Raw genomic sequence first — 26,045 nt, 5'->3', positions numbered from 1 at the left:
TCCAGCTGCTATCCCAAACCAGGGGGAGGCGCTCGGTGCTGGAGCAGGTCAGTCCAGGAGATGATCATACCTGCCTCATGAGCTCACACATCAGAGGGCGGCATCCCAGCCTGCATTTCTTTGCATCACATCCTGTGTGATCATGTCCTATGAGAAGCCCCTCTACCTGTCAGAGAGATGGAAACGATCATACCCAGGGGTGACACCTGTCACCCCTGCAAGAGCCCCACCCTCATCTCTTCTTAGCATTAGTGCCAGGCCACCACCTCCCTGATGTGCTTTCCTGCTTTGGCATAAGCCCTACGGTCCTCATATTTACCTTTTTCCCTTAGCTGCCAGGAAGCTCAGTGTTCACCTCCTAATACTCTCAACCTAGCTTTTCTGGAAATAAAACTACCACTGCTTGGTTCCCCCACCAGCTGCTGTGGGTACATGATCACCTTTAGTTCTCACACAGTAAGCCCACATTGCCTCATACACAATAAGGCTGCTCTCTTTTGCTGGTGGGGAGATTGATTCTTAGAGGAGGTTCATGAACTTTCCAAATCTTGAGAAAGCAAATGGCAGAGAGTATTCACAACCAGTAGTCCAACTCCAAAGCCACTTCATACACTGCCTCTCTTTTTGGCACGACCCCTACCGGCCATGCTTTGTTCTCACCTAGGACCCTCCATGAAGGGTCCTATCACAGCCCAGCCTTCCTGGGCAGCAGCACAGTGCCAGGCACACAGGGTGTGAATGATAAAGTCTCTGACCATCCAAACCCGCTGCCAGCTCCGGGGTGATAAATGCCCCAGGAAATCAATTCTCCCAGCACATGTGCCGGTTCTGAGGCCCTTGTCCAGGAGGACACTGTGGCCACTGCAGGGTGTGGCAGGTCGTGGTGGGGCTGGTCAGAGAGCACTTGGAGAAGGGTCCTGTGTCCCCCTCACTGGGTCAGAGTCTCCGCCAACAGCCAGGGCACTGGGGGGCAGGGGCCCCATCCCCGCCCCCTGGGTCAACTAGTTCCCACCCCCCTTGGCCACTCCTAGGAGTGGAAAGAAAATGGACGATGGAATTTAACCCCAAATCAGTCCCAACCCAACTCTGCACCTCACGGGACAGGCGGCCTTAAGTTTCCCAAGCCTCAGTTGCCTCACCTGGAAAATGGGCGAGTTTGAAAACATTACGCTAAGTCAAAGGAACCAGACACAAAAGGCCATGTATTGTATGCGTCCATTCATGTGGAATGTCCAGAATGGGCAAATCCCTAGAGACAGAAAGCGGATCCATGGTTACGGGGAACTGGAGAGAGGGAGGAAGAGGGAGTCAAGGCTAACGGGTCCTGGGTTCCTTTGGGGGTGGATAAACGTGTACGGGAATTGGATATTGGTGACGGCTGCACCCCTCTGTACATCTAATGCTCACCGAATTGTACACTTTAAAAGGGTGGACTACGTGATATGTGAATTGCATCTCAAAAAAACAAAATTAATACAGGTGGATAAACTGGAAAAAACCAAACTCTAAAACGGTTCTATCACCACCAGCCTCACACACGCGTGACACGAGATAACAAACAAGGCCCGGCTGCTGCCTACCTGGAGGGAGGTGTCTAAAGGACGTCAGCCCATGCGGGCTCTGGCACTGCTGGCTTCTGGCAGGTGTCCCAGGGCAGAGGAAGAGCGGCCTGAATCCAGCAACGTCCATCCAGGGGTTGCCGGGCCCTGGGCAGGGTCAGTGCTGGGGAGCACGGCGACACGGGAGCCCCTGGCCCCGTCCTCCTCTCCTCCCCGGCCGTGGGCAGAGCCCTGCCCCCTCAGCCGCAGCTGCAGGCGTCGCTCCTCACCCCGGGATCGGGGAGGGAACCGTGGAGCAGACAGTGCACTTGGCCTCCGGGCTCTTCAGGTCCAGCCAGTGGAAGGGGCGGGGGCTCTCCTCGGGTCGCCCCCCCACTGGAGAGAGGCCAAGCACAGGCTGTGTGGCCAGCTCTGGGCACGCATCCCCTTGGGCATTCCCCCGTGCCGTGGCACTGCCATCCCCAACGGATGCCGCCCCAAATGCCCTCTGGGCTCTCACCCACCGAGCAATGCGCTTGCCTCGCGTCTTTGATCCCAGCACCCCAAAGCAGGGCTCTCTGGGCCTCAGCACCTACCTCCCAGTTATGGGTTTAACTTATTTTTCTGGGGGACACAGTTTAAGCCCTAACCTCTGGAAACTGTGACTGTGACCTTATTTGGAAATAGGATCTTTGCAGATCCCAATTAAGTAATTAAGATGAAGTCATACTGAATTAGGGTGAGCCCTATAAGAGGGAAATTTAGACAGATACATAGGGAAGACGGCCACGTGAGGGAGGCGGCAGAAATTGGAGGCAGGCAGCCACGAGCCAAGGAGAACCAAGGATGGCCAGCAACCATCAGAAGCTGGAAGAGGCAGGAGGGACCCTTCCCCTACAGCCTGCAGAGGAAGCGTGCCAGCCCAGCACACACCTTGATCGCAGACTTCTAGCCTCCAGACTGAGAGAATGCACTGCTGTCGCCAGAAGTCCCCAGTCTGTGGTCATTTGCAGGGCAGCCCCAGGACACTAAGAAACTCCTCACCACTGCACCAGAAACCCTGGGAACCAGCAGAAGCCCAAATGAGCAGCCTGGGAAGGCAGAACGTATCAGTTTCTCCAGCATCTTTATGATGAAATAACATCGGTCTCACGGCTGGATGCAGGCAGCCGGACCAGGACAGCTGTGGAGACCCCGTCCTGCTCAGGCGCGGGCCGCCGCTCAGAGCAGCTCCATGACAGCCGCCGCCGTGCTCTGCCCGAAGATGAAGGTGCCGACAAGCACGGAGACCACCCCCCAGGCCTCCAGGAAGCACCTGCCAAGTCAACAAACTCAGGTCAACACGCGCTTTTCTGGAGATTTGCACAGACGAGCCAAACACACATAGAAAACTTATGATGTGAAGCCTAGTAGAGTCACCAATTTGGAAAAAATTCAGGTTACCCTCCCTTACCCGTAGGGATGGGTTTCTGAGACAACAGGAAATAAAGTACCCATGCAATTGAAAAAAAAAAAAAAACCCTCACCCAATCTGTTGTTTCATAACCTCGTTCCTTCCCAATATTTTATCAAAGAAATGGGGGGAGGGAGACACTAGTTTCAAACTCCCTTCTCTTCCGCTTCTTTTCTTTAGGGGGTTGAAGCCCCCCCCCCCCAAGTGAGGAAGAAGAAAGCCCTAGGTCACACAGATGAGAACAGTGGCTGGGGGGCCATGGAGGAGGGGACAGAGGTGGCTGGAATTGGTGGCCATGAGACCACGTCCACAGGCTTCATAACGTAACCAGGAGAGACGGTGCAGACAGTGAGGCAAGAGCCACGATAATAAGATTCCCACGAAATGATAGGGATATTTCTGGCCCGTTAACAAAGGCCACAAGGATCCGTCGTCATGGAAAGTCCATCTCCAGTTACGCAGCGTGGCAGAGCGGCAGCTCGGTGCCAAAAACACCCTCCTGCCTGAAAGCGGGGAGAGAGGTGAACGTGACGGGGCTGCCGGCTCCTCGGAGCAGCTTTGATGGATCAGAAAGCCCTAAAGCGGTGCTAGGATTAAAAATACCTTGAAAGCCCATCAGTAACAGCTGCTGTGAACTTGGACTGAGGCACCACACAGAAGCAGCGAGACTTGAAAGGGCGCTACAGGGAAAGAACCGTGTAGGGGGCCCCCAGGCAACCGGGGCTGGTGCTAAGCCCAAGTCAGCTTTAGAGGTGCCCACAAAAATGCTTCTCAACCCAGAAGGGAACCCAGCCAGGCCTGCCGCTGTGGGAAGACCAAGCTTGGGCTCCATGTGGCTGGACGAAGGGGAAAGAGAGGCTGCAAGTGGGCCCCAAGTTCACGGCTGCTGTGACATAAGAGCATCTGTACTGGGCTGAATGGTGGTCCCCCAAATTCACATCCACCTGGAACCTGTGAACACGACCTCATTTGGAAATAGGGTCTTTGCGGATGTGATGAAGTTAACGATATGGAGATGAGATCACCGTGGACTGGGGGTGGGCCCTAAGCCCAATGACAGGTGTCCTCATAGGAGAGAAGCAGAGGGAGACTTGAGACACAGACATAAGGGAGAGGCTGTGTGAGGACAGAGGCAGGGATGGGACTGATGCGGCCACAAGCCAAGGACCACCTGGAGCCGCCAGAAGCAGGAAATAGCACAGAATGGAATCCCCCCAAGAGCTTGCAGAGGGAGTGTGGCCCTGCTGACACCATGATTTTGGACTTCTGGCCTCCAGAACTGGGAGAAAATACATTTCTGTTGATTTAAGCCACGAGCAGCCCTAGAAAACTACTACAGTGTCCTATCTAGCCATCTTGGCCTCAGTTTTCACATCTGTGAAATGGGACCAAGATCTGCACAGACTCCCGGGTCCCTGGCACCGGCTGAGCTCTGGCCCATCACCCATGCACACACTCTCTTTCTCAGTGGGGTCCAACTGGGCCCCTCAGTGGCAGAGTACATGGTCCAAGTCACACCACAGGCCGACCCAGCGGAGGGTACTCTGCTGAAAAAGGGGATGGTCCAAACTGTCTTGTCTAACCAGCAACGTGGAGCAGGGAAGGGGGTAAGCGTGGGGCCCCACGTCCAGGTGGCTAGAGTTGAGCCCCAGCTCTGCCCTTACTCGCCACCTGCCTGTGGGTTGGTTTCTGTCTCCTCGTCTTTGGGATGGAAAAATCCCGGCATCGCAGGGAGAGGAAGGGGTAAAGGGGCTGAGCGTGGGGCCCAGCACTGAGGCGTCATCCAACCAGGACCTGCTGTCCTGTTAACAGAACGTGTTGCCCTGGTGCATGGGGGAGCCCACGGCCTCCGGAACTCAGGGATCTGTGGGGCAACAGGACCAGCCTGTACCCACCCTGCCCGGGGTCTGAGTGCAGGATGGGGAAGCACGCACGACTCGGGCCTCCAGACGCCGGGAAGACCCCAAATCCGCATAAAGCTCCAAGCAGAGACCACAGCGCTCGGAGTGGAAGGGCGGCCGCGCACGGACTGAGCAGGGCGCGGTGTGCTGGCCTGGGATGGAGCCCCGGCTCAGCTGCCCCCCCGCCGTGTGGACAAGGCCCCCCTCCGGCCTGGCCTGCAGTTCCCTCACACGCAGGACCCGGCGGGCGAGCAGCCTTCGCACGCCCCTCCCGCCGAGCCCCGCACACGCTAGAGTCGACACCCTCACGTGCACACACTTACTTAACTCGGGGTCCTACGGGCTCCACGCTGACGGCACAAATGAGGCACAGACCTGCGGAGGAGACACGGGGTCACACCAGCTCTTCAGTATTGAACCCAGAGCAGCCCCGAGCTCGCGAGGGCTCGGCCAACACCCAGCAGTCCCCAGGGACCCGAGAGGCCGGCAGGGCCTTTGCCCAAAGCGGCCCCGCAGGCTCACCCGGCCCCTGGAGAGCGGGCACCGAACGGTGGCTCATGGCGCCACTGTGGGGTCCCCGCTCGACACCCCCTAACACCTTGGCCTCTCCAGCGACATCGACAGCACACGCTCACGTCTCTGATGAGAGGTAGTGAGTCAGGGCCAGACTCGGGGCCTGACCCCTGGGACGCCTTTGACAACTGCCAGCTGCCTTTGTTATTTTCTTCTTTCTATCATTTTTTTTTTTCTTTTTTAATCGTGCTACTGGGATTTGAAGCCAGACAGCTCTGCCTAAAGATCCTGTGGGTCTCCCCGCTGCCAAGCCTAGCCTGGCCCATCCTTTCCAGCACGGGAAACGGCTAGAGCTACAAGGCCCCACCCAGGACATGGACACCCAACCCATACTGTGTGTTTAAGACACTGCATCACTGAGTCCATCCGCCCTAGATGGTGGATGGCGGTGGGGGGGAAGGCAAGGGAGGCGGTGAGGCGCTCGGACCCCCCACTCATGTCTGAGAGCGCTTCCCAGGGCCAGGGGCCGCAGGATCTGGGGTTTCTGCCCCTGCAGTGCCGCGCCTTCTCCGGGAGCCCCTAGCCTTGGCCGCCCTGGGTCTGCCAGGCCGGGATAACCCTCAGGCCAATTTGACTGGAATTTCACATCATCACTCACTAACACTGGGAAGGTTTCCTAGGAATCCATCCATCATGGAAACTGTGTCTGCCTCCCAGATGGGGGGACAAGGAGGAAGATGTTTGTGGGGTACCTTTGAACCATAGGAGTTTCATATAATTGCAAACATTAAATAAAAGCCTACAGTGAGTGGCAGCAGCGGGAGGGTGGACGAGGCTGTGAGGCTGACTCAGCCCCGCCACACGCCAGCTATTCCACCCAGGAGGCCTCAGGGCCTCGGTCTTCCCATCTGTAGGCTGGGTTGATGACAGCACGCCCACCAAGTACGTCCTTCGAGGGCCATTGAGATGTTAAATGAGGGAAGGTGTGCGAAGCCCCGGCCCGCGCCTGGCCTGGTAGACAGGGCTGGGAGCCAGCCCTCCAACGCGGGCTCCCACCCCCCACACACAGGGCCCTCACCTGGGAAGATGAAGATGAAGAAGGAGCTGACGCCGCCGATGATGCCGATGATCTCGCTGAGGTCGGGCAGGAACAGGGCCATGGCGAGCGTCACGGTGACCCACAGGACGGTCAGCGACACCCGGACCCATGGCCCCGAGGGCTCGGCCAGGGCCCGGGGCCCACACGCCCAGCAGCAGCCCCTCCTCCAGAAATCCTGCATCACCGACCTGGAGGCCACGCACCATGGGCTCCCACGGGCTCCCGGGGGCTGTAGCCCTGCACTCGCCCACCACTGGGTGCCCCAGAGTGCCCCCCCTTAACTGCCCTGCACACCGGCAAGGCTCACTCCCCGGGAACCCCCGCCGCACGTGGGTAACCGACAGGGCGGGGCCCAGGGGGCCAGGCTCCAGTCCTGACGCCAGCTGGGCGACGCTGGCCAAACCACCTGACTCCCCTGCCCCCGACTCCTCCTCTAGGAAACAGAGGTGAAGACAGTCCCCACGCCACATGGGCTGGCGTGGCGCCCGGCACGTGCTAATTTTCGACGGGTGCTGTGCTCCGCACTGAACTGTGTCCCAAGAGCTGGCCTCACCTCCCCAGGAAGAGCACGATGGGGTAGACAGTCACGATGGACACAGCGAAGAGGACCCGGGCAACGATGATGACCCCATCGTTGCCTGGGTAGGACATCAGGATGTCAGCAGAAACGTCTGTCCCGAAGGTCAGGAAGCCGTACACGCCTGTGAAGGGTAAAGGGGGAAACACAGGAGAGCTGATTAGAAAAATGCTGTCCCCCCACCTCAACTCCGACACGCAGACAGCACCTGGATCTACCGCTGCTAAGGTTTCCTCTAGGAGCTGACAAAGTTCTAGAATCTCCCAAGGCTTTCCTGTCCTCAGCCTACAGGATCCTGGTCCTTCTGGCTCAAACTCCTGCTGGGCAAAGCTGTCCCTTGTCCTTCTTCCAAACAGCTCCCGGCACCCGTACAAGGCGCCCACTCGTGGGTGTGGACTGGCTGGAAGCACTCTGAACGATGCTTTCCGTGCCCTGTCCACCCCACCCTCACAGCCCCTAGAGAAAGAAACTGTCCATGCGCCCATTTTCCTGATGGGGAAAATCAAGACCCAAGGTGCCAACAACTGTCTGGAATAACACAGCTCGTTACAGCAGAAGTCAGGTCCCCACCCCACAACCCAGCACTGCCTCTCGGCCTCCGCGTCACCTGCCCGGTCCTGAGACATCCATCGCTGACCAAGAGCTGTGGCTCGCTTTGGTTTTTCTCCAGTCCCAGGATCCTGCTGGCCCTGGACCATCTGAAGGAGACTCTCAATCACCGGGTCCAACTCAGGGGGCCACAGAATGAGAGAGACCTCCCCTGCTAGACAGAAGTCACCCAGCAAGTGTCCAAGGCCCCTGACACATCTGTGGGAGCCCCAGAGCTCCCTGAATCAGAGACTGTGATAGGCTGACGAAAGAAAGGGCTGCTGGGCTGGAGGACAGCGGCCAGAAGTCAGCCTGAGCCCGGGCCCTGGGCTGTGCACCGGACGTGCCGTGGGACCTCGGGTGTGGGACAGCCCCTCTCTGAGCCACACTGCTGTCACCTTTGAAGACCCTCCTGTGCCAGTTTGTGGATGCTGAAACCACTGCATCCGAGAGCATGTTCTGTAAACCACTGCCTGGACATAATGCTCTGACAGCCATCACTGACGCCAGCCCACCAGACAGGCAGGCAGGCAGGGGCGTGGGGGGTGAAGAGCAGGGGCTTGGGAGACAGACGGGCCCGGGTTTGCATCTCAGCTTTGCCTCATCTACAGCTGGGAGACCCTGGACGAGCCATGGCAACCCTCTGGGCCTCAGTGGCCGCCGCTATGAACTGTGGACTCTCCTGGGGGTGTTAGGGACAAAAGAAGCACAGGCAGTCAAACCACTTAGCACTGCACCCAGGACGCGGTAGGGTCTCTATACACACTTGTGATTATTCCGGTCTCTCCTACTGCTCCGCACCCAGGTCCTGGGCACCCCGCGCGGGCCTTACCTGTCAGCGAGTAGACAAGGCAGCAGGCCAGCAAGGACAGCACGGAGACCAGGGCCCAGTGCCCGAGGCTCTGGTGGCGCATGCTGCAGTAGATGGACACGGCAGCTTCGTGACACTGCAAGGCAGCAGCGGGGTCATCGGGAGTCGGGCCAGCTGGGCGCTAGAATCACCTGGCGCCATCTAAAAAGTCTCAGTGTCTCGGGGCTTCCCCGGTGGTCCAGGGGTAAAGAATCCGCCTTCCAGTGCAGGGGACACGGGTTCAAGCCCTGGTCGGGGAACTAAGATCCCACATGCCGCGGGGCAACTAAGCCCGTGCGCCACAGCAAAGATCCCGAGCGTCGCAACTAAGACCCGACACAGCCAAAAATAAATAAATAAAATAAATATTTTTAAAAATACAAAAAAAAAAAAGTCTCAGCGTCCCAAAACGGGGGTAACAACCCAAATGCCCACCAAGAGCAGAAGGTAGAAGTAAGTCGTCAGATATTCACGTGTAGAATATTACACTGCACTGAAAAGGGGTGAATGCAACTGCACACCTCAACGCAGAGAGCCCCACAGCTGTAACGTGGAGCAAAAGACGCCAGAGAAGAAGGATGTTTCCACGTACATGAAGTTCAAGTTACAAGCCAAACAAGCCAGGACGGGGGTCTCGACCGCAGCACTGCTGATGCTTGGGGACTGTCCTGTGCATGGTGGGATGCGGACCACATCCTCTGGCCTTGACCCACTAGATGCCAGAAGCATCCCCCCCAGTTGTGACAATCACAAATGTCTGCAGACATTGCCAAGTGTCCCCTAGGGGGCAAAATCACCCTCAGTTGAGAGTTACCATTTGTGGTGACAGAGGGCAGAATAGTGGGGTGGCTTGGTGCTATTGAGGGAGCATTCTAGGGGTGCTGACGATGTTCTATATCCCCATCGGGGTGATGGTTTCATGGGAGGACACATACTTATGATTTATATACTTCCTACATACTGTATCACATGGTCAAATTTTTTAAAATGTAAAGCAGATGTAGCCAATGCCAGGAGCCCACCTGTGATGTGGACTTTATTTATCTGGGGCAGGTCCTGGGCAGCGGTGTTTTATCAGCAGCCCAGGAGGCCCTGATGAGCGGCCAGGGGTGAGAGGCGCTGCTGCATCTGGGTGTGCCCTCTGGGTTCTGGGATCCTCGCAGGCTCCCGGGGCAGGGTTCCCACCACCACGTCCATTTACTCACTTCTGATCAAAGCCGACACGACGACCGTCCATGCCCGCCCACTCCCCAGGCTCAAGAGCCCCGCTCCCCCCGCCCAACGAGCTCAGCCCACCACTGTCCCTCTTCGCTGCCTCAGGGCCTTTGCCCGTGCTGTGTGCTCTGCCTGCGATGTCTCCTGGTCCAGCCGGCTTCTACTCATCCTTTAGGAAAGCCCTCCTCCCCAGCTGGCCGAGCTCTGCTCTCACGCCCCCCATGTGAGCACATCTGGGTTTGCTGGTTCAGCGTCTGTCAGGTATGTGGTGTCACACACACCTGCCTCCCTCATTCCCAGCACAGAGCCTGGCCCACGGGTGAAGGGCACTCCGGCGGTTACTCAGTCATCCATCCCTTTGCCCCACCTGCAGCCACGAGGCCTCCCTGCACCCAACCCCAGCGCTCCACACTCAGGTCCTTGTATCAGTCCCCCCTGTTGCGAGTGTGGGGTACCCATCAACCAGCCTCACACAGTCCCCACCCTCATGGAGTGCCCACTGTGAGGGGCTGGGGCACACCAGCCTCAGGCCTCCCGATTCCAGCCACAGAGGCGGCGTCCAGCCTGGGGCAAGCTCTCACACACCTTCCGCGACAGGCAAGCCTCAGGGACCTCCCTGACCCCACGTGAGCCTGCTGGCTTGCAGGCTGGCTCAGCCAGGCAGTGGGGGGCTTAAACTGCCCCCCTACACACACGCACGCACACACACACACACACACACACACCCTCAACCAACAAGCAGTGGAACTCAGGATCAACGTTCCCGCCTCCTGTACTCCGGAACCAAGACCTGGGGGAAAAGATGCTTGGTGGTTGCAGGATGGAGCCCTGCCCTTCCTCCTGTTTCTCCCAAGACTCCTGGGTTGTGTTTCTCTTGCTCTTATGCGGGGAAATAAAGCTTCTGAGGGCAGGGCTGCCCTGCTGGGACAGCATCTAGGACGGCGACTGGCCAATAGCAAGCTCACTGTTCACTAAGTGATGGGATGCAGGGCAGAGGAGCATGTGGTGGGTAAGCAGTGGAAACAGTCCAAACGTCCACCAGCTGAAGAACGGAAAAACAAGCTGTGGACTCTCCAAACAGTGGAATATCATTCAGCCATGAAAAGGGATGCAGTCCTGACACGTGTTCCACACGGATGATCCTCAAAAACACCATGGTGAGTGGGGCTTCCCTGGTGGCGCATTGGTTAAGAATCTGCCTGCCAATGCAGGGGACATGGGTTCGAGCCCTGGTCCGGGAAGATCCCACGTGCTGCGGAGCAACTAAGCCCGTGCGCCACAACTACTGAGCCTGCGCTCTAGAGCCTGCTAGCCACAACTACTGAGCCTGCACGCCACAACTACTGAAGCCTGCGCGCCTAGAGCCCATGTTCTGCAACAAGAAAAGCCACCGCAATGAGAAGGCCATGCACCGCAACGAAGAGCAGCCCCCACCCGCCGCAACTAGAGAAAGCCTGCGAGCAGCAACAAAGACCCAATGCAGCCAAAAATATAAATTAAAAACAAAACAAAACACCACGTCGAGTGAAAGAAGCCAGCTACAAAGAACCATATACTGTATGATTCCACTTACATGAAGTGCCCAGAACAGGTACATCCAGAAAGACAGAAAAATTTGTGGTTGCCAGGGGCTAGGAGGGGAACAAGAGGGGAATGGGGAATGACTGGTAATAAGTACAAGTTTCTTTTGAAGGTGATGAAAATGTTGTAAAATTGATGGTGGTGATGGTTGCACAACTCTGTGAACATACTAAAAACCACTGAACTGTACACTTTAGAGGGGTGAGTTGTATACCATGTAAGTTGTATCTCAAAGCCGTTTAAAAATAACAAGCGGAAAGAAGACACACTGAGGGCCAACAGGCATATGAAAAGATGCTCAACATCGCTAATTATTAGAGAAATGCAAATCCAGACAACAATGAGGTACCACCTCACAACAGTCAGAATAGCCATCATCAGAAAGTCTACAAATGATAAATGCTGGAGAGGGTGTGGAGAAAAGGGAACCATCCTACACTGCTGGTGGGAATGCAAATTGGTACAGCCACGATGGAGAACACTATGGAGGTTCCTTTAAAAACTAAGAACAGAGTTACCATATGATCCTACAATCCCACTCCTGGGCATATATCCGGAGAAAACCATAATTCGAAAAGATACACGCACCCCAATGTTCATTACAGCACTATTTACAATAGCCAAGACATGGAAGCAACCTAAATGTCCATCGACAGATGAACGGATAAAGAAGATGTAGTACATATATACAATGGAATATTACTCAGCCATAAAAAGAATGAAATAATGCCATTTGCAGCAAAATGGATGGACCTAGAGATTATCATACTAAATGAAGTAAGCCAGACAAAGAAAGACAAATATCATGACACCATTTATATGTGGAATCTAAAAAAAAAAAAAAAAGATACAAATGAACTTATTTCCAAAACAGAAAAAGACTCACAAACATAGAAAATGAACTTATGGTCACCAAAGGGGAAAGGGGAATGGGAGGAGGGATAAATTAGGAATTGGGAATTAACATATACACACTACTATGGATAAAACAGATAACCATTGTACCTCCTGTATAACACAGGGGACTATACTCAATATTTTATAATAACCTCTAAAGGAAAAATAATCTGAAAACGAATATGTATATATATTCAGCTACATATAACTGAATTGCTGTGCTGTACACTTGAAACTAACACAATGTTGTAAATCAATCATACTTCAATTAAAAAAACACAAACCAGGAAGAAGTACTGCGTGTGGCCAGGGTGTCTGGGAGCAGAGCCTGCACCCCCAACCCGTGCTCCCCGAGGCCTCTCCTTCCCACTCTGCGCAGGCTGGACGGGGTGCCCCGCTGCTAAGTGTGTGGGGAGGGCTGTGTTTGAACCGGAGCTCCCGATGACGCCAGGTGACCGCCCGCCCCCTCCCCGCATAGCAGCCCCTCCAGCCTTGCGCCACTCCTCACCCTGCTCCCTTCCACCTTCACCTGCGTCTAGTCTCCCCACCCCCAGATCCCTGACTCCCCAAGCTGGATCCTGGCAGCCCCACCCCCGCCCTGCAATCCGCATCCTTTCCCAACTCCCCCATCTCCGCATCCCGTGTCCCTGGAAACTGCAGCCCAGGCCTCGGTTGCTAGGAGAATCGGATGAGGGAGCCGAGGCAAAGGTGAGGGGGGCACCTCCTTACAAGCATCTGGAAAGCACCCCGCACCCCCGCCCGGCGCGAGCCTGCTACACCATATGGTGCTCGGGCACCCGAGAGAGGACTGGCTCAACGACATCCAAAAGGTTGACAGCAAAATCATCGCTTTCCATCTTTCAAAATATTGGGTGTGCAGGAAGAAACGTGAGAAACTCTGTAAGCGGCTTGCTAAGCCCCAGAAACGATACAGCGACTCATTTATAAAAAAAAGAGAAATGGAAATGTTTCAGGACTTTTCTTTTCCCCAAAAAGTGGTTCTCAAAGAAAATATAAGATGACGAACGCAAAGAGAAGCTGGTTCACGAGTACAGGAAGAAGACACTCGGGCTATGAAGCTGAGACACTGCCAACCCCGGGCCACTTTCCCTCGCGAACCGCATTTCACTTGGGGCGGTTTCGTTGTTGTCGTGGTGGGTAGGGGGTTGTTTTTAGGAGAGAGGCAAATCTTTCCCAAAATAAACAATGGAGGAAGGGAGTCAGCTGCCACCTGCTAGGAGACTGCGAGACCCCAGGAGAGACCAGAGGGCGGGGAGCAAAGCCCAACCCCACCCCCGCCCCTCCAGCCCCGCCCAGCCCTTTGCAGCTCTCCAGCCTGGGACCCCTCCCCTCCGTGGCTCTCCAGCTGAAGAGGCCTCCCCTTCAAGCTGGCCACCTCCCACACATTCCTCAAGACTCCGCCCAGGCATCAGCGCCTGGAAAAGGGCATCTCTGAATCTGCCCCACCCAGCGCTGCGGGGGAAGCCCCTCCACTGGATTCCACGCACGGAGTTCCTTACTCCATGACATTCTGTCAAAGTCTATATATTCTGCCCAGTACTGCCAACTCCCACACACCTTCCGGCCCTCCTAGCCGGCAAGCCTCCAGGCCCCGGCGGCAGAATCCACCTGCACGAAGGCATTCTACGTAAGCGGGCCGCTCCAGGTCCCCAGGCGTGGCGACTCGGCCGTGAGGACTGTGCAAAGGAGGGGACAGGTCCCGGGCCCACACACTCGACCCCAGACCCAACAAACAAACGCGCTGCTGCCGGCTGTCGGCGGGGCCGGTTCCCAGCTCACTGAGCCCAGATGCCGGCCGCGTGCACGTCCCCCAAAGACAGCCCATCTCATCCCGGAACAAGTCCTCGAGCTTCTCCCGACAGGGAGGCCACACTCTCCTGAGGGAGCAGGCGGTCACCAGAGCCTGCAAATGCCACCCTCTTCAACACAGACGCCAAGGTTACCTGAAATCCGAAGCAGATGGTGGGAAAGACACTGAACACGGAGGTCCAGGAGGAAGGACTGTAAAGAGATGAAAACGGGTGTTTGTTACAAAAAGTTAAACTCAAAACAACCTTCAACCTGAAGATGAGTTTTCAACAATACCAGCAAGATGTAACTAAGCGTGACTCTAAGACAGGCTTTAATAACCACGTCCGCTGCCGGGTTTGGGGGGTTGGAAAAGGCTGCATGTTAAATGCTGCACTTTCTAAGTACATCTGTGCTGACATATGGTCACTTGACATTCTCCATGCAGGCACAGCTTGCGCAGGGCGTGGCGAGGAGGAACTCCCAGCATCCCTTGCAGGCTGCCCGTTCCCAGTGAGCTTAGGGGCTGGGGTGGTAGGGGCCACAGGCAGCATCCATCAAACAGACCCCAACGGGGCAAGGATGGTTTGACCTCTGTCCAAGCTGCCCAAGAGAACTGAGGTGTGCACGGGGCAGAGTCTTCAGGTCAAGCCCTCTCAGTGGTCCCCAGAGGGTGGCCCTCCAGCTTCCTTTAATAAGCAGCTCTAGGTACCAGCCTCCAGCACCTTTAGGGACATGTAGTGGAGGGGGCAATAAACAGCACCCGCTATAGAATCGGGGTTTCCCGGTTGTGGTAGAATAGTGGGCCCCAAAGAGGTCCATGTCCTAATCCTGGGAACCTTACACAGCACAAGGAACTCTGCAGATGTAATGAAGCTCAGGACTTTGAGGTGAGAGACGACCCTGGATGATCTAGGCCCAATGCAGCCCAAGGATCCTTGCCATCAGAGAACCTTCCCCAGCTATGGTCAGAGGGAGCTGTGACCAGAGAAGCGGGGTCAGAGAGATGGAACCTTGCTGGCTTTGAAGATGGAGGAAGGGGCCCCGAGCCAAGGAACGTGGGCGCTTCTAGGAGCTGGAAATGGCAAGGGAACAGATTCCAATCTAGAACTTCCAAAAGGAACACAGCCCTGCTGACATCTTGATTTTAGCCCAGTGAGACCTATTCTGGACTTCTGATATCAGAACTGTAAGGGAATAAATTTGTGTAGTTTTAAGTCACCAAGTTTGGCAGTAACGTGTCACAGCAGCCACAGGGAACGTCACACGGTGGTATCTCCCCCTTCTGTGCTGCGCTCAGGCTGACTCTTAACCCTGGATGCAGATCACAGAGCCTCCCAGCCAAGCCCTGCCTTCCTGGACTTTCCTCAACAGCACAGTCAGCCGATGGCCAGCTTCTTAGCGCCCACGCTCCCACAGCTCCATCTGCCTGCCCGTGTCCTCTGGGCCTCACGTGCTGTCCTCTCCTGTTCCTGTGGGGGAGACTGCCCGAGCTCCAGCCTTGGAGGCTGCGCTTCCAGAGAGCAGGACCCTCCCCTCCGCAGACTCAACGCCACAGATCAGCAGTGGATCTGGCCCTCTTCTGATCGGGTTTCCTTCACTGCTGGATTATGCCGTCGGCGTGCCGTGGGCCACACGTGCCGCGGCCTCTGTGCCCCGGCTCCTGCACATTCCTCTTCTCCTCTCTTCAGAAGAGCTCTTTCCCGGCTCCTTCCCCCTCTCCTGAACCCAATCCACCTGGGCCTTCAACCCCGCCTCCTGCCCTGACGAAACCCAGCCACATCAAGAGCGGCCTCTGTGGCCAAATCAGGCGCCAGGGCTCAGCCCCATGTGACCCAGAAGCGGCATTTGGTGGCGATCACCCCAACCTTCTTCAAATTTTGCTCACTGGCTTCTGAGACCCAGATTCTATTATCCTCTGTCCTGGGTTGCACAGTGTCCCCCTAGATTTATAGCCACTGGGAACCTCAGAATGAAATCTTATTTGGAAAAAGGGTCTTTGTGGATGTAATTGGTTAAATGAAGATGAGGTCATACTGAAGTAGGCTGGGAGTTAACCCAACAACTGGTGTCCTTATAGGAAGAGGAAACACACAGGGAGGAGGCCGTGTGACCATGGGGGCCGAGTCTGGAGCAAAGCACCTGCAGACCAAGGAAAGCCAAAGAGTGCTGGCAACACGGACGCTGGGAGGGGCAGGAAGGACCCTCCCCCGGAGCCTGCAGAGGGAGCGCAGCCTTGCCCACACCTTGATTTTGGACTTTTAGCTTCCAGAAGCAGGGGAGAAATTTCTGCTGCTTTCAGCCACCCGGTTTGCGGTCACTTGTTACTACGAGCAGCCCCAAGAAGCTAACACGCGCTCCTAACTTGCCATCCTCTCCCTGATCCCCCAGGGCCCGGTGGAGGACCACCAGCTCACACTTCTCACCTGGGCTCCTGGCCTTACTTACATGCCATCTCTGGGCTGACGTTCCTCTCTCCAGCCCAGGCCTCTCTGGACTCCAAGTGCACAGTCTGACCAGCTCCCTGACATCTTATTTAGTGTCTCACAGCCATCTCCAACCTAACACATCCCCACCCGACCCCTCCCCGTCCCATCCAGCCCAGGAAACGGCATCGCCAAAGCTCAGAGTCACCCGGACTCTCTTCTCTCTCCCGCTCCACTTCCAACCTCTCCTCCAGGAGGGTCCACATGATTTGCAGGACCCAGTGCAAAGTGAACATGCCGGCCCTTGTTCAACAGCGGTTAAGCATTTCAGGATGGTGACAGCAGGGCGTTAAACCAAGTGCGGGGCCCTTCTGAGCCCAGGACCCGGGTGACGTCACAGGTCACAGGCTCATGGAGCTGGCCTGCCACCAGCCGATTTGATTTCAAGCCCCTGCTGTGATCAAAAGCCTGCAATGGCTTCTGTGCAAAACTGAAGTCCCCACCGCAGCTCCGCATCCCTAGAGGACACCCCCCCCCATGCCCACTTCCATTCTTGGCCTCACTCAGGCTCGTCGGGCCTCACTGGCCTCTGACCCTGCACCTGCATCTTGCTGGCTGGTTCTGCTGCCTCTAAGCTGCGGGGAACACGTCTGCAACAGCCTAGGAACCCCAGGCTGGTGGGGTGTCTAGTGCTTCCGTGTCCCTTAGCCTGTCCCCCGTCCTCACTAGTGATAGCGCTGTCGTTCTGAAGGAAAGCAGCTTTTTTTGGCCGCGCCGTGCAGCATGCGGGATCTTAGTTCCCCGACCAAGGCTTGAACCCGCACTCCCTGCAGTGGAAGCACAGAGTCCTAACCACTGGACCACCAGGGAAGTTCCAAGAAAGGAGGTTTTGCTGAGTTCTACAGCATCAGAGACTTGAAGGATTTCACGGGACGATCCAGGGCTCTGTGCAAACTATGGGCGGGGTCGAGGGGGGGAGAAGCGTCCCTCGGCCCTCACAGCAGCCCTGGGAAGCCATCCCCCGAGACTCACCTCGACGCCAGGCGGGGCTCACGAGCGAGGTCTTGGGGCCCGAGGTAGTACTGTGCCACGATGACCAGGGCCAGGTAGCAGGCGGCCAGGGTGCCTAGGACGCTAACACAGGGACAGAGCGCAGTGTTAGGGGGCCTCTATGGTGGGGTAGGGCCTGGGGAGTCACACGCAGCGGGGTCTCAATGCCAGCTCTGCCCACACTGGCAAGGTGTCAGGCCAGTGTCTGGACTCCGTTTCCTTATCTGCACACTGGGGACAGCGGGAAGAGCACTCCAGGCGGGCAGGGCAGGGCCGCGCTCAGGCCCAGCGAGGTCAGACCTGCGAGGCTGTGATCGCTATGGGCGCCCCCGTCTCTCCACCAACAGCTGCTGGGATTCAGCATCTAAATCGGGACACTGCCCGCTGGGCCACAGCATGGGGGGAAGGAGGACCCGGACAAGGCTGGCGAGGGCTGGGGGTCCCCGGGGGGCAAGGGGGTCCTGCCCACTCTTTCCTGCTCCATTTCGTTACATGACAGGGGAAGGCGGGTGGCACGCTTGTGTGAAGACTTTTGCCAGACTTAATTTTTGCAAAAGTACATGGAGAGCCTCAGACTGTAAAATGGAAAAAAGTGTGTGTGTGTGTGTGTCTCTCTCCGTGCCAGCACATGCGCACGTGTGTGCAGAAAAAGTCTGCAATCATTAAGTAACAAAATGTCAGCTGCAGGTCCTGTCATTACGGGTAATTTTCTTTTTTGTTTATCTGTATTTTCTATCAGGCACATGTATGACTTGTGTAATTAAAAAAATTTTTTCCCCTTCTCCAAACGGTAAGACCCGTGCTAGCAGCTCCCCTATCCCGTGTGGACAGAAGCCACCCACCAAACGCGCGCCGAGGTGGGGACCCAGCCCCAGCCATCGCCCTGCCAGGAAGGGGCCGCAGCCTGTACCTTGTGTACTTCTGGAACCCGATCTCACGCGGGGCGGACAGGGGCAGGATGACCAGCACGGAGAGCAGTGTCAGGGTGAAGTGCTGGTCGGCGTACCAGGGCTGCGGGGCTGGCGGGGCGCCGGGCAGGAGGAAGTCACACACTAGGGGGAGGGAGGGAAGGAGAGGCAGCGAGCCCCGCGGGGCCCTCCTCCAGCTGCAGAGCCGCGGCCGTGGGGTTCCCAGCTCCGGGTCCTCGGGGGGGTTCACCGTGGGCACTGAGTCATCCCCGTGAGTTTGAAGGGATGGGATGACAAACATGATGGGGACCTTGTCACGTGCCACCAGGACGGAGGGAACACGCTGTAGGAATTCATTCAACAGACCTTCCCCGAGTTCCTTCCGCCCGGCAGGCGCTGCTCTAAGTGCTGGAATCGGCAGCAAACGACACAACGGTCTGCCCTTGCGGCACCCAGGCCCTCCTGTTTGTAAAAGATCCTTCTTGTCTGCTCAAGAGCTCAAAGGGTGTGTGCGGTGAAGTCGGGGACTGGAATACATGTCCCCCAAACAGCAGCCTAGGGCAACCCCGTTATTAGATAGAGGAGAGTTAGGGCGGGGCTGAGCTGGCCGCTTCTGCTAAACACCAGATAGGCCGGGGTCCCCCGGGGGTATCTGGCAGGGGGCGGGGCTGGAGGGTCCTCGATGGCTGGGCTCACACAGGGTGCCTGGTGGGGATGCCTGGGCACCGCGGGGCCCTCCCTGCAGACCGTCCAGCAGGCTGGTCCATGACAGCTGGGGGGTCCCGAGCCCAAGGCGGAGGGTGCCGTCCTCTTAAAGGCCAGGCCTGGAACTGGCAGTGTCCCATCCGCCATCCTCCGCCAGGCCGAGCCGTCACGGATCCCGCTCTGATGCAGGGGGAGGGGACACAGACCCCATCAACCTCTCAAGAGAAGGAACACCTAAGAGTCTGGGCCCGTTTTGGTTCCACCACAGTAAGACGGAGAATTTGGAGTTATCAGATAGAAGAGGCTAGACAGATGGGGGAGGGGGCGAGCCAAGGGGAGAGAGCAAGATGGCTTGAGGCCGGAAGCACGTGGGTGGAGGTGCCGAGAGCTGGTTCCCGGCCCACTCGGGGGTGCTGGCAACTGCTGTAACATAACCCCCTTCCTTGTTCTCACCACATGCTCCGTAAAGCCAGCGATGAAAAGAAATCAACGGCCTGACCACAATGGCTTGCTTCTACTGGAGCGACGCAACGGGACAGCTCCACATGGAGCTCAGGGTACAGAGACCTCCCCTGAGGGAGGCAAGGCAGGCTTTCCTGGCCAGAGAGGCCAAGGGAATGCACGTACCCAAAGGCGCAGAGAGATCTCCGTGAGTCCCAGGCCCCACGTGGCCTGGGATGGGAGGCAAGCCCTTCTTAGCCATCTGGACTCCTGAAGCCAGGAAAGCCCCCCTCTGCCACCTGGGCCACCCGGCTCCTTCCTGAGCCCTCACTTTCCAGGCCGTACCTTGGTGTCCTCGGCACCATCGTTTATAGTCATTTGTACCCGATGAATGTAATGACTCCATCAAAAACCCCAACCTCCAATTAGCCTTCAGCCCAAGTAACCTGGACTTGCCTTCAGAAAGACATATCCCTAAATATCCAACCAGAAACACGCACACGATGCTCTCTTCCCACCAGTCAATCCACCCAGAGCTGGGGTGGCATGCCTCCAATCAATAATCTCTCCAGGTGATCCACTAACTGAGCCCAAAATCTTCTCAACACAGCAGCCCTCAGGTCCTTCGCAACACGACAGCCCCTAAGATTGTTCTAAACATGGCAGCCCCTCAGAATCCTTCTCAACATGACACCCCTCAGATCCTTCTCAACAAGACAGTTCCTCATAATCCTTCCGAACACTGCAGACCCTCAGATCCTTCTCAACACAGCAGCCCCTCAGAATCCTTCCGTACATGGCAGCCCATCAGAATCCTTCTCACCAAGACAGCACCTTAGACTCTTCTCAACATGGTAGCATCTGAGATCCTTCACAAAACGGCAGCCTCTCGAAACCCTTATCAACATGGCAGACCCTCAAGATCCATCTAAACACAGCAGCCCCTCAGAATCGTTCTGACACAGCAGCCCCTCAGTTCCTTCTCAACACAGCAGCGCCCGAGAACCCTCCAAAACACGGTAGCCCCTAAGATTCTTCTCAACACAGAGGCCCTCGGAATACTTCCCAACATGGCAGCTCCTACAGTTCTTCTCAGCGTGGCAACCCCTAGAATCGTTCTCACACAGTGGCCCCTCAAGTCCTCCTCAAAATGGCAGCCCCTCAGAATCCTTCCCACACTGCAGTTGCTAACATTTTTGTCAATACGGAGGCCCTTAGAACTCATCTCAATACAGCAGCCTCTCAGAATCTTTCCCAACACGGCAGCCCCTAAGATTCTTCTAAAGAAGGCAGCCCCTAGAACCCTTCTCTCGTGGCAGCCCATCAGAATCCCTCCCAATACGACAGGCCCTCAGATCCTTCCCAAGAAGTCAGGCCCTCAGAATCCTTCTCAGTAAGGAAGGCCCTCAGAATCCTTCTCAACACTGTAGCTAAGATTCTTCCCAACAGGGCAGCCCCTAGTATCCTCCTCAAAAAGGCAGCTCCTAAGATTCTCCTCAACACGGCAGCCCCTAGAATCTTTCTCACATGGCAGCCCATCAAAGTCCTTCCCATCACGGCAGCCCCTCAGATCCTTGCCAATAAGTCAGGCCCTCAGAATCCTTCTCAACATGGCAGCACCTCAGAATTCATCTCAACAGAGCAGCACCACCAGTTGACCAGAATTGAAATCTGACATGACCTCTACTTGCCACCGTCAGGCAGGGCATTTTTGTGCCAATTTACCCTCTGGGAGGTTCAGATCTACCAACTATGATTTTTGTGGAGGATCAGAGTGCTTCCCACAACATGGGAGCCTTTAATTTCCACATCCCTGCATCAGGGACCTTTTTTCATGGTTCAAGAGACAGAAGAGACAAAACAAACAGTAAAATGGTAGACCGAAATGCAACCTTATCAGTCATTATTACATTCCAAGTAGAAGTCTAAATATGCCAATTAAAACACGAGACTGTCAAGATGATAAAAAAACAAGACCCGACCATATGCTGTCTACAAGAAGTGCATTTTAAAATTCCAAGGTTCACAGTAAAAGAGTGGGAAAAGAAATTCTGTGCAAACACTGATCTTAAGGACACTGGAGAGGCTATATTCACAAAGTATTACAGAGACAAAAAGGGAAATTTCATAATAAAAAGGCAATTCACTGTGTGTGCTTATTAATAAGAGAGCTTCAAAAACCATGAGCAAAAAATTCATACAATTAAAGGGAAAAATAGACAAATCTGCAATCATAATTGGAGATGTTAACACTCTCTCTCTCATAACCTGACAGAATAACTAGACTCCGCCACTGCCCCACTCCCACAAAAATCTGCAAGGTCATGGAAGATCTGATCAAAGCTCTGGATCACCTTGACCTAATGGAGAGTTCTAGAACACTGTACCAAAGAACCACAGAATACACACCCTTTAAGAGCTCACCAAGACAGACCACATGCTGAGGCACAGAGTAAGTCTCAAATGCCAAAATTATACAGGTGTGTTCTCTGACCATGGTGCATTTAAGGCAGAAACCAAAAAGATGACATTCACAGAAAGACAAGATGAAAAGGCAGAGGGCTATGTACCAGATAAAGGAACAAGATAAAACCCCAGAAAAGCAACTAAATGAAGTGGAGATAGGAAACCTTCCAGAAAAAGAATTCAGAATAATGATAGTGAAGATGATCCAGGACCTCAGAAAAAGAATGGAGGCAAAGATCGAGAAGATGCAAGAAATGTTTAACAAAGATCTAGAAGAATTAAAGAATAAACAGAGATGAACAACACAATAACGGAAATGAAAAATACACTAGAAGGAATCAATAGCAGAATAACTGAGGCAGAAGAACGGATAAGTGACCTGGAAGACAGAATGGTGGAATTCACTGCTGCAGAACAAAGAAAAAAGAATGAAAAGAAATGAAGACAGCCTAAGAGACCTCTGGGACAACATTCAACACAACAACATTCAACGCAACAACATTCGCATTATAGGGGTCCAAGAAGGAGAAGAGAGAGAGAAAGGACCTGAGAAAATATTTGAAGAGATTATAGTCAAAAACTTCCCTAACATGGGAAAGGAAATAGCCACTCAAGTCCAGGAAGTGCAGAGAGTCCCAGGCAGGATAAACCCAAGAAGAAACACGCCGAGACACACAGTAATCAAACTGGCAAAAATTAACGACAAATTGCTGAAAGCAGCAAGGGAAAAATGACAAATAACAAACAAGGGAACTCCCATAAGGTTAACAGCTGATTTCTCAGCAGAAACTCTACAAGCCAGAAGGGAGTGGCATGATATACTTAAACTGATGAAAGGGAAGAACGTACAACCAAGATTACTCTACCCAGCAAGGATCTCATTCAGATTCGATGGTGAAATCAAAAGCTTTACAGACAAGCAAAAGCTAAGAGAATTCAGCCCCACTGAACCAGCTCTACAACAAATGCTAAAGGAACCTCTCTAAGTCGGAAACACAAGAGAAGAAAAAGACCTACAAAAACAAACCCAAAACAATTAAGAAAATGGTCATAGGAACATACATATCGATAATTACCTTAAACATGAATGAACTAAATGCTCCAACCAAAAGACACAGGCTTGCTGAATGGATACAAAAACAATATCCATCTATATGCTGTCTACAAGAGACCCACTTCAGACCTAGGGACACATTCAGACTGAAAGTGAGGGGGTAGAAAAAGATATTCCATGCAAATGGAAATCAAAAGAAAGCTGGAGTAGCAATACTCATATCAGACAAAATAGACTTCAAAATAAAGAATGTTACAGGAGACAAGGAAGGACACTACATAATGATCAAGGGATCAATCCAAGAAGAAGATAAAACAATTAAAAATATATATGCACCCAACATAGGAGCACCTCAATACATAAGGCAACTGCTAACAGCTATAAAAGAGGAAATTAACAGTAACACAATAATAGTGGGGGACTTTAACACCTCACTTACACCAATGGACAGATCATCCAAACAGAAAATTAATAAGGAAACACAAGCTTTAAATGACACAATAGACCAGATAGATTTAATTGATATTTATAGGACATTCCATCCGACAACTGCAGATTACACTTTCTTCTCAAGTGCACATGGAACATTCTCCATGATAGATCACATCTTGGAGTCACAAATCAAGCCTCAGTAAATTTAAGAAAATTGAAATCATACCAAGCATCTTTTCTGACCACAATGCTATGAGATTAGAAATCAATTACAGAGAAAAAATGTAAAAAACACAAACACATGTAGGCTAAACAATATGTTACTAAATAACTGAGAGATCACTGAAGAAATCAAAGAGGAAATCAAAAAATACCTAGAGACAAATGATAAAGAAAACACGACGATCCAAAACCTATGGGATGCAGCAAAAGCAGTTCTAAGAGGGAAGTTTATAGCTATACAAGCCTACCTCAAGAAATAAGAAAAATCTCATATAAACAATCGAACCTTACATCTGAAGGAACTAGAGAAAGAACAAACAAAACCGAAAGTTAGCAGAAGGAAAGAAATCATAAAGATCAGAGCAGAAATAGAAACAAAGAAAACAATAGCACAGATCAATAAAACTACAAGCTGGTTCTTGGAGAAGATAAAAAAAATTGATAAACCATTAGCCAGACTCATCAAGAAAAAGAGGGAAATAACTCAAATCAATAAAATTAGAAATGAAAAAGGAGAAGTTACAACAGACACCGCAGAAATACAAAGCATCCTAAGAGACTACTACAAGCAACTCTATGCCAATAAAATGGACAACCTGGAAGAAATGGACAAATTTCTTAGAAAGGTATAACCTTCCAAGACTGAACCAGGAAGAAATAGAAAATATGAACAGACCAATCACAAGTAATGAAATTGAAACTGTGATTAAAAATCTTCCAACAGACAGAAGTCCAGGACCAGATGGCTTCACAGGTGAATCCTATCAAACATTTAGAGAAGAGCTAACACCCATCCTTCTCAAACTCTTCCAAAAAATTGCAGAGGAAGGAACACTCCCAAACTCATTCTATGAGGCCACCATCACCCTGATACCAAAACCAGACAAAGACACTACAAAAAAAGAAAATTACAGACCAATATCACTGATGAATATAGATACAAAAATCCTCAACAAAATACTAGCAAACAGAATCCAACAACACATTAAAAGGATCATACACCATGATCAAGTGGGATTTATCCCAGGGATGCAAGGATTCTTCAATATATGCAAATCAATCAATGTGATACACCATATTAACAAATTGAAGAAGAAAAACCATATGATCATCTCAATAGATGCGGAAAAAGATTTTGACAAAATTCAACACCCATTTATGATAAAAACTCTCCAGAAAGTGGGCATAGAGGGAACCTACCTCAACATAATAAAGGCCATATATGACAAACCCACAGCAAACACCATTCTCAATGGTAAAAACTGAAAGCATTTCCTCTGAGATCAGGAACAAGACAAGGATGTCCACTCTCACCACTATTATTCAACCTAGTTTTGGAAGTCCTAGCCACGGCAATCAGAGAAGAAAAAGAAATAAAAGGAATACAAATTGGAAAAGAAAAAGTAAAACTGTCACTGTTTGCAGATGACATGATACTATACATAGAGAATCCGAAAGATGCCACCAGAAAACTACGAGAGCTAAACAATGAATTTGGTAAAGTTGCAGGATACAAAATTAATGCACAGAAATCTCTAGCATTCCTGTACACTAATGATGAAAAATCTGAAAGAGAAACTAAGGAAACACTCCCATTTACCACTGCAACAAAAAAAATAAAATATCTAGGAATAAACCTACCTAGGGAGACCAAAGGCCTGTATGCAGAAAACTATAAGACAATGATGAAAGAAATTAAAGATGATACCAACAGATGGAGATATATACCATGTTCTTGGATTGGAAGAATCAACATTGTGAAAATGAATATACTACCCAAAGCAATCTACAGATTCAATGCAATCCCTATCAAATTACCAATGGCATTTTTTACGGAACTAGAACAAAAAATCTTAAAATTTGTATGGAGACACAAAAGAGCCCGAATAGCCAAAGCAGTCTTGAGGGAAATAAACGGAGCTGGAGGAATCAGACTCCCTGACTTCAGACTGTACTACAAAGCTACAGTAATCAAGACAATATGGTACTGGCACAAAAACAGAAACATAGATCAATGGAACAAGATAGAAAGCCCAGAGATAAACCCACGCACCTATGGTCAACTAATCTATGACAAAGGAGGCAAGGATATACAATGGAGAAAAGACAGTCTCTTCAATAAGTGGTGCTGGGAAAACTGGACAACTACATGGAAAAGAATGAAATTAGAACACTCCCTAACACCATACACAAAAATAAACTCAAAATGGATTTGAGACCTAAATGTAAGACTGGACACTATAAAACTCTTAGAGGAAAACATAGGAAGAACACTCTTTGACATAAATCACAGCAAGATCTTTTTTGATCCACCTCCTAG

At 52.8% G+C, this 26,045-nt stretch overlaps 1 protein-coding gene across 1 annotated transcript in view; it reads right to left on the bottom strand.

Annotated features, from left to right (window-relative positions):
- SLC38A8 (solute carrier family 38 member 8) overlaps nucleotides 1-26,045 on the bottom strand; it is a 39,412-nt gene that overhangs the window by 3,785 nt on the left and 9,582 nt on the right. Inside the window, exons 3-13 of the mRNA XM_057534885.1 lie at nucleotides 18,408-18,549; nucleotides 17,480-17,581; nucleotides 14,177-14,234; nucleotides 8,502-8,616; nucleotides 7,058-7,205; nucleotides 6,484-6,692; nucleotides 5,216-5,267; nucleotides 2,472-2,853; nucleotides 1,581-1,934; nucleotides 1,140-1,249; nucleotides 71-166 (exon numbers count right to left, since the gene is read on the bottom strand). Coding sequence (XP_057390868.1) covers nucleotides 2,760-2,853; nucleotides 5,216-5,267; nucleotides 6,484-6,692; nucleotides 7,058-7,205; nucleotides 8,502-8,616; nucleotides 14,177-14,234; nucleotides 17,480-17,581; nucleotides 18,408-18,549 — 920 coding nt within the window. The 3' untranslated portion in view covers nucleotides 71-166; nucleotides 1,140-1,249; nucleotides 1,581-1,934; nucleotides 2,472-2,759. The remainder of the gene's footprint in view (nucleotides 1-70; nucleotides 167-1,139; nucleotides 1,250-1,580; nucleotides 1,935-2,471; nucleotides 2,854-5,215; nucleotides 5,268-6,483; nucleotides 6,693-7,057; nucleotides 7,206-8,501; nucleotides 8,617-14,176; nucleotides 14,235-17,479; nucleotides 17,582-18,407; nucleotides 18,550-26,045) is intronic.

This window comes from Balaenoptera acutorostrata, chromosome 19 (assembly GCF_949987535.1).
Source record: "Balaenoptera acutorostrata chromosome 19, mBalAcu1.1, whole genome shotgun sequence".
Taxonomy (NCBI): Eukaryota; Metazoa; Chordata; class Mammalia; order Artiodactyla; family Balaenopteridae; genus Balaenoptera; species Balaenoptera acutorostrata.
Note: the sequence above shows the minus strand (reverse complement) of the source record. Positions and strands in the feature narration are given on the sequence as shown.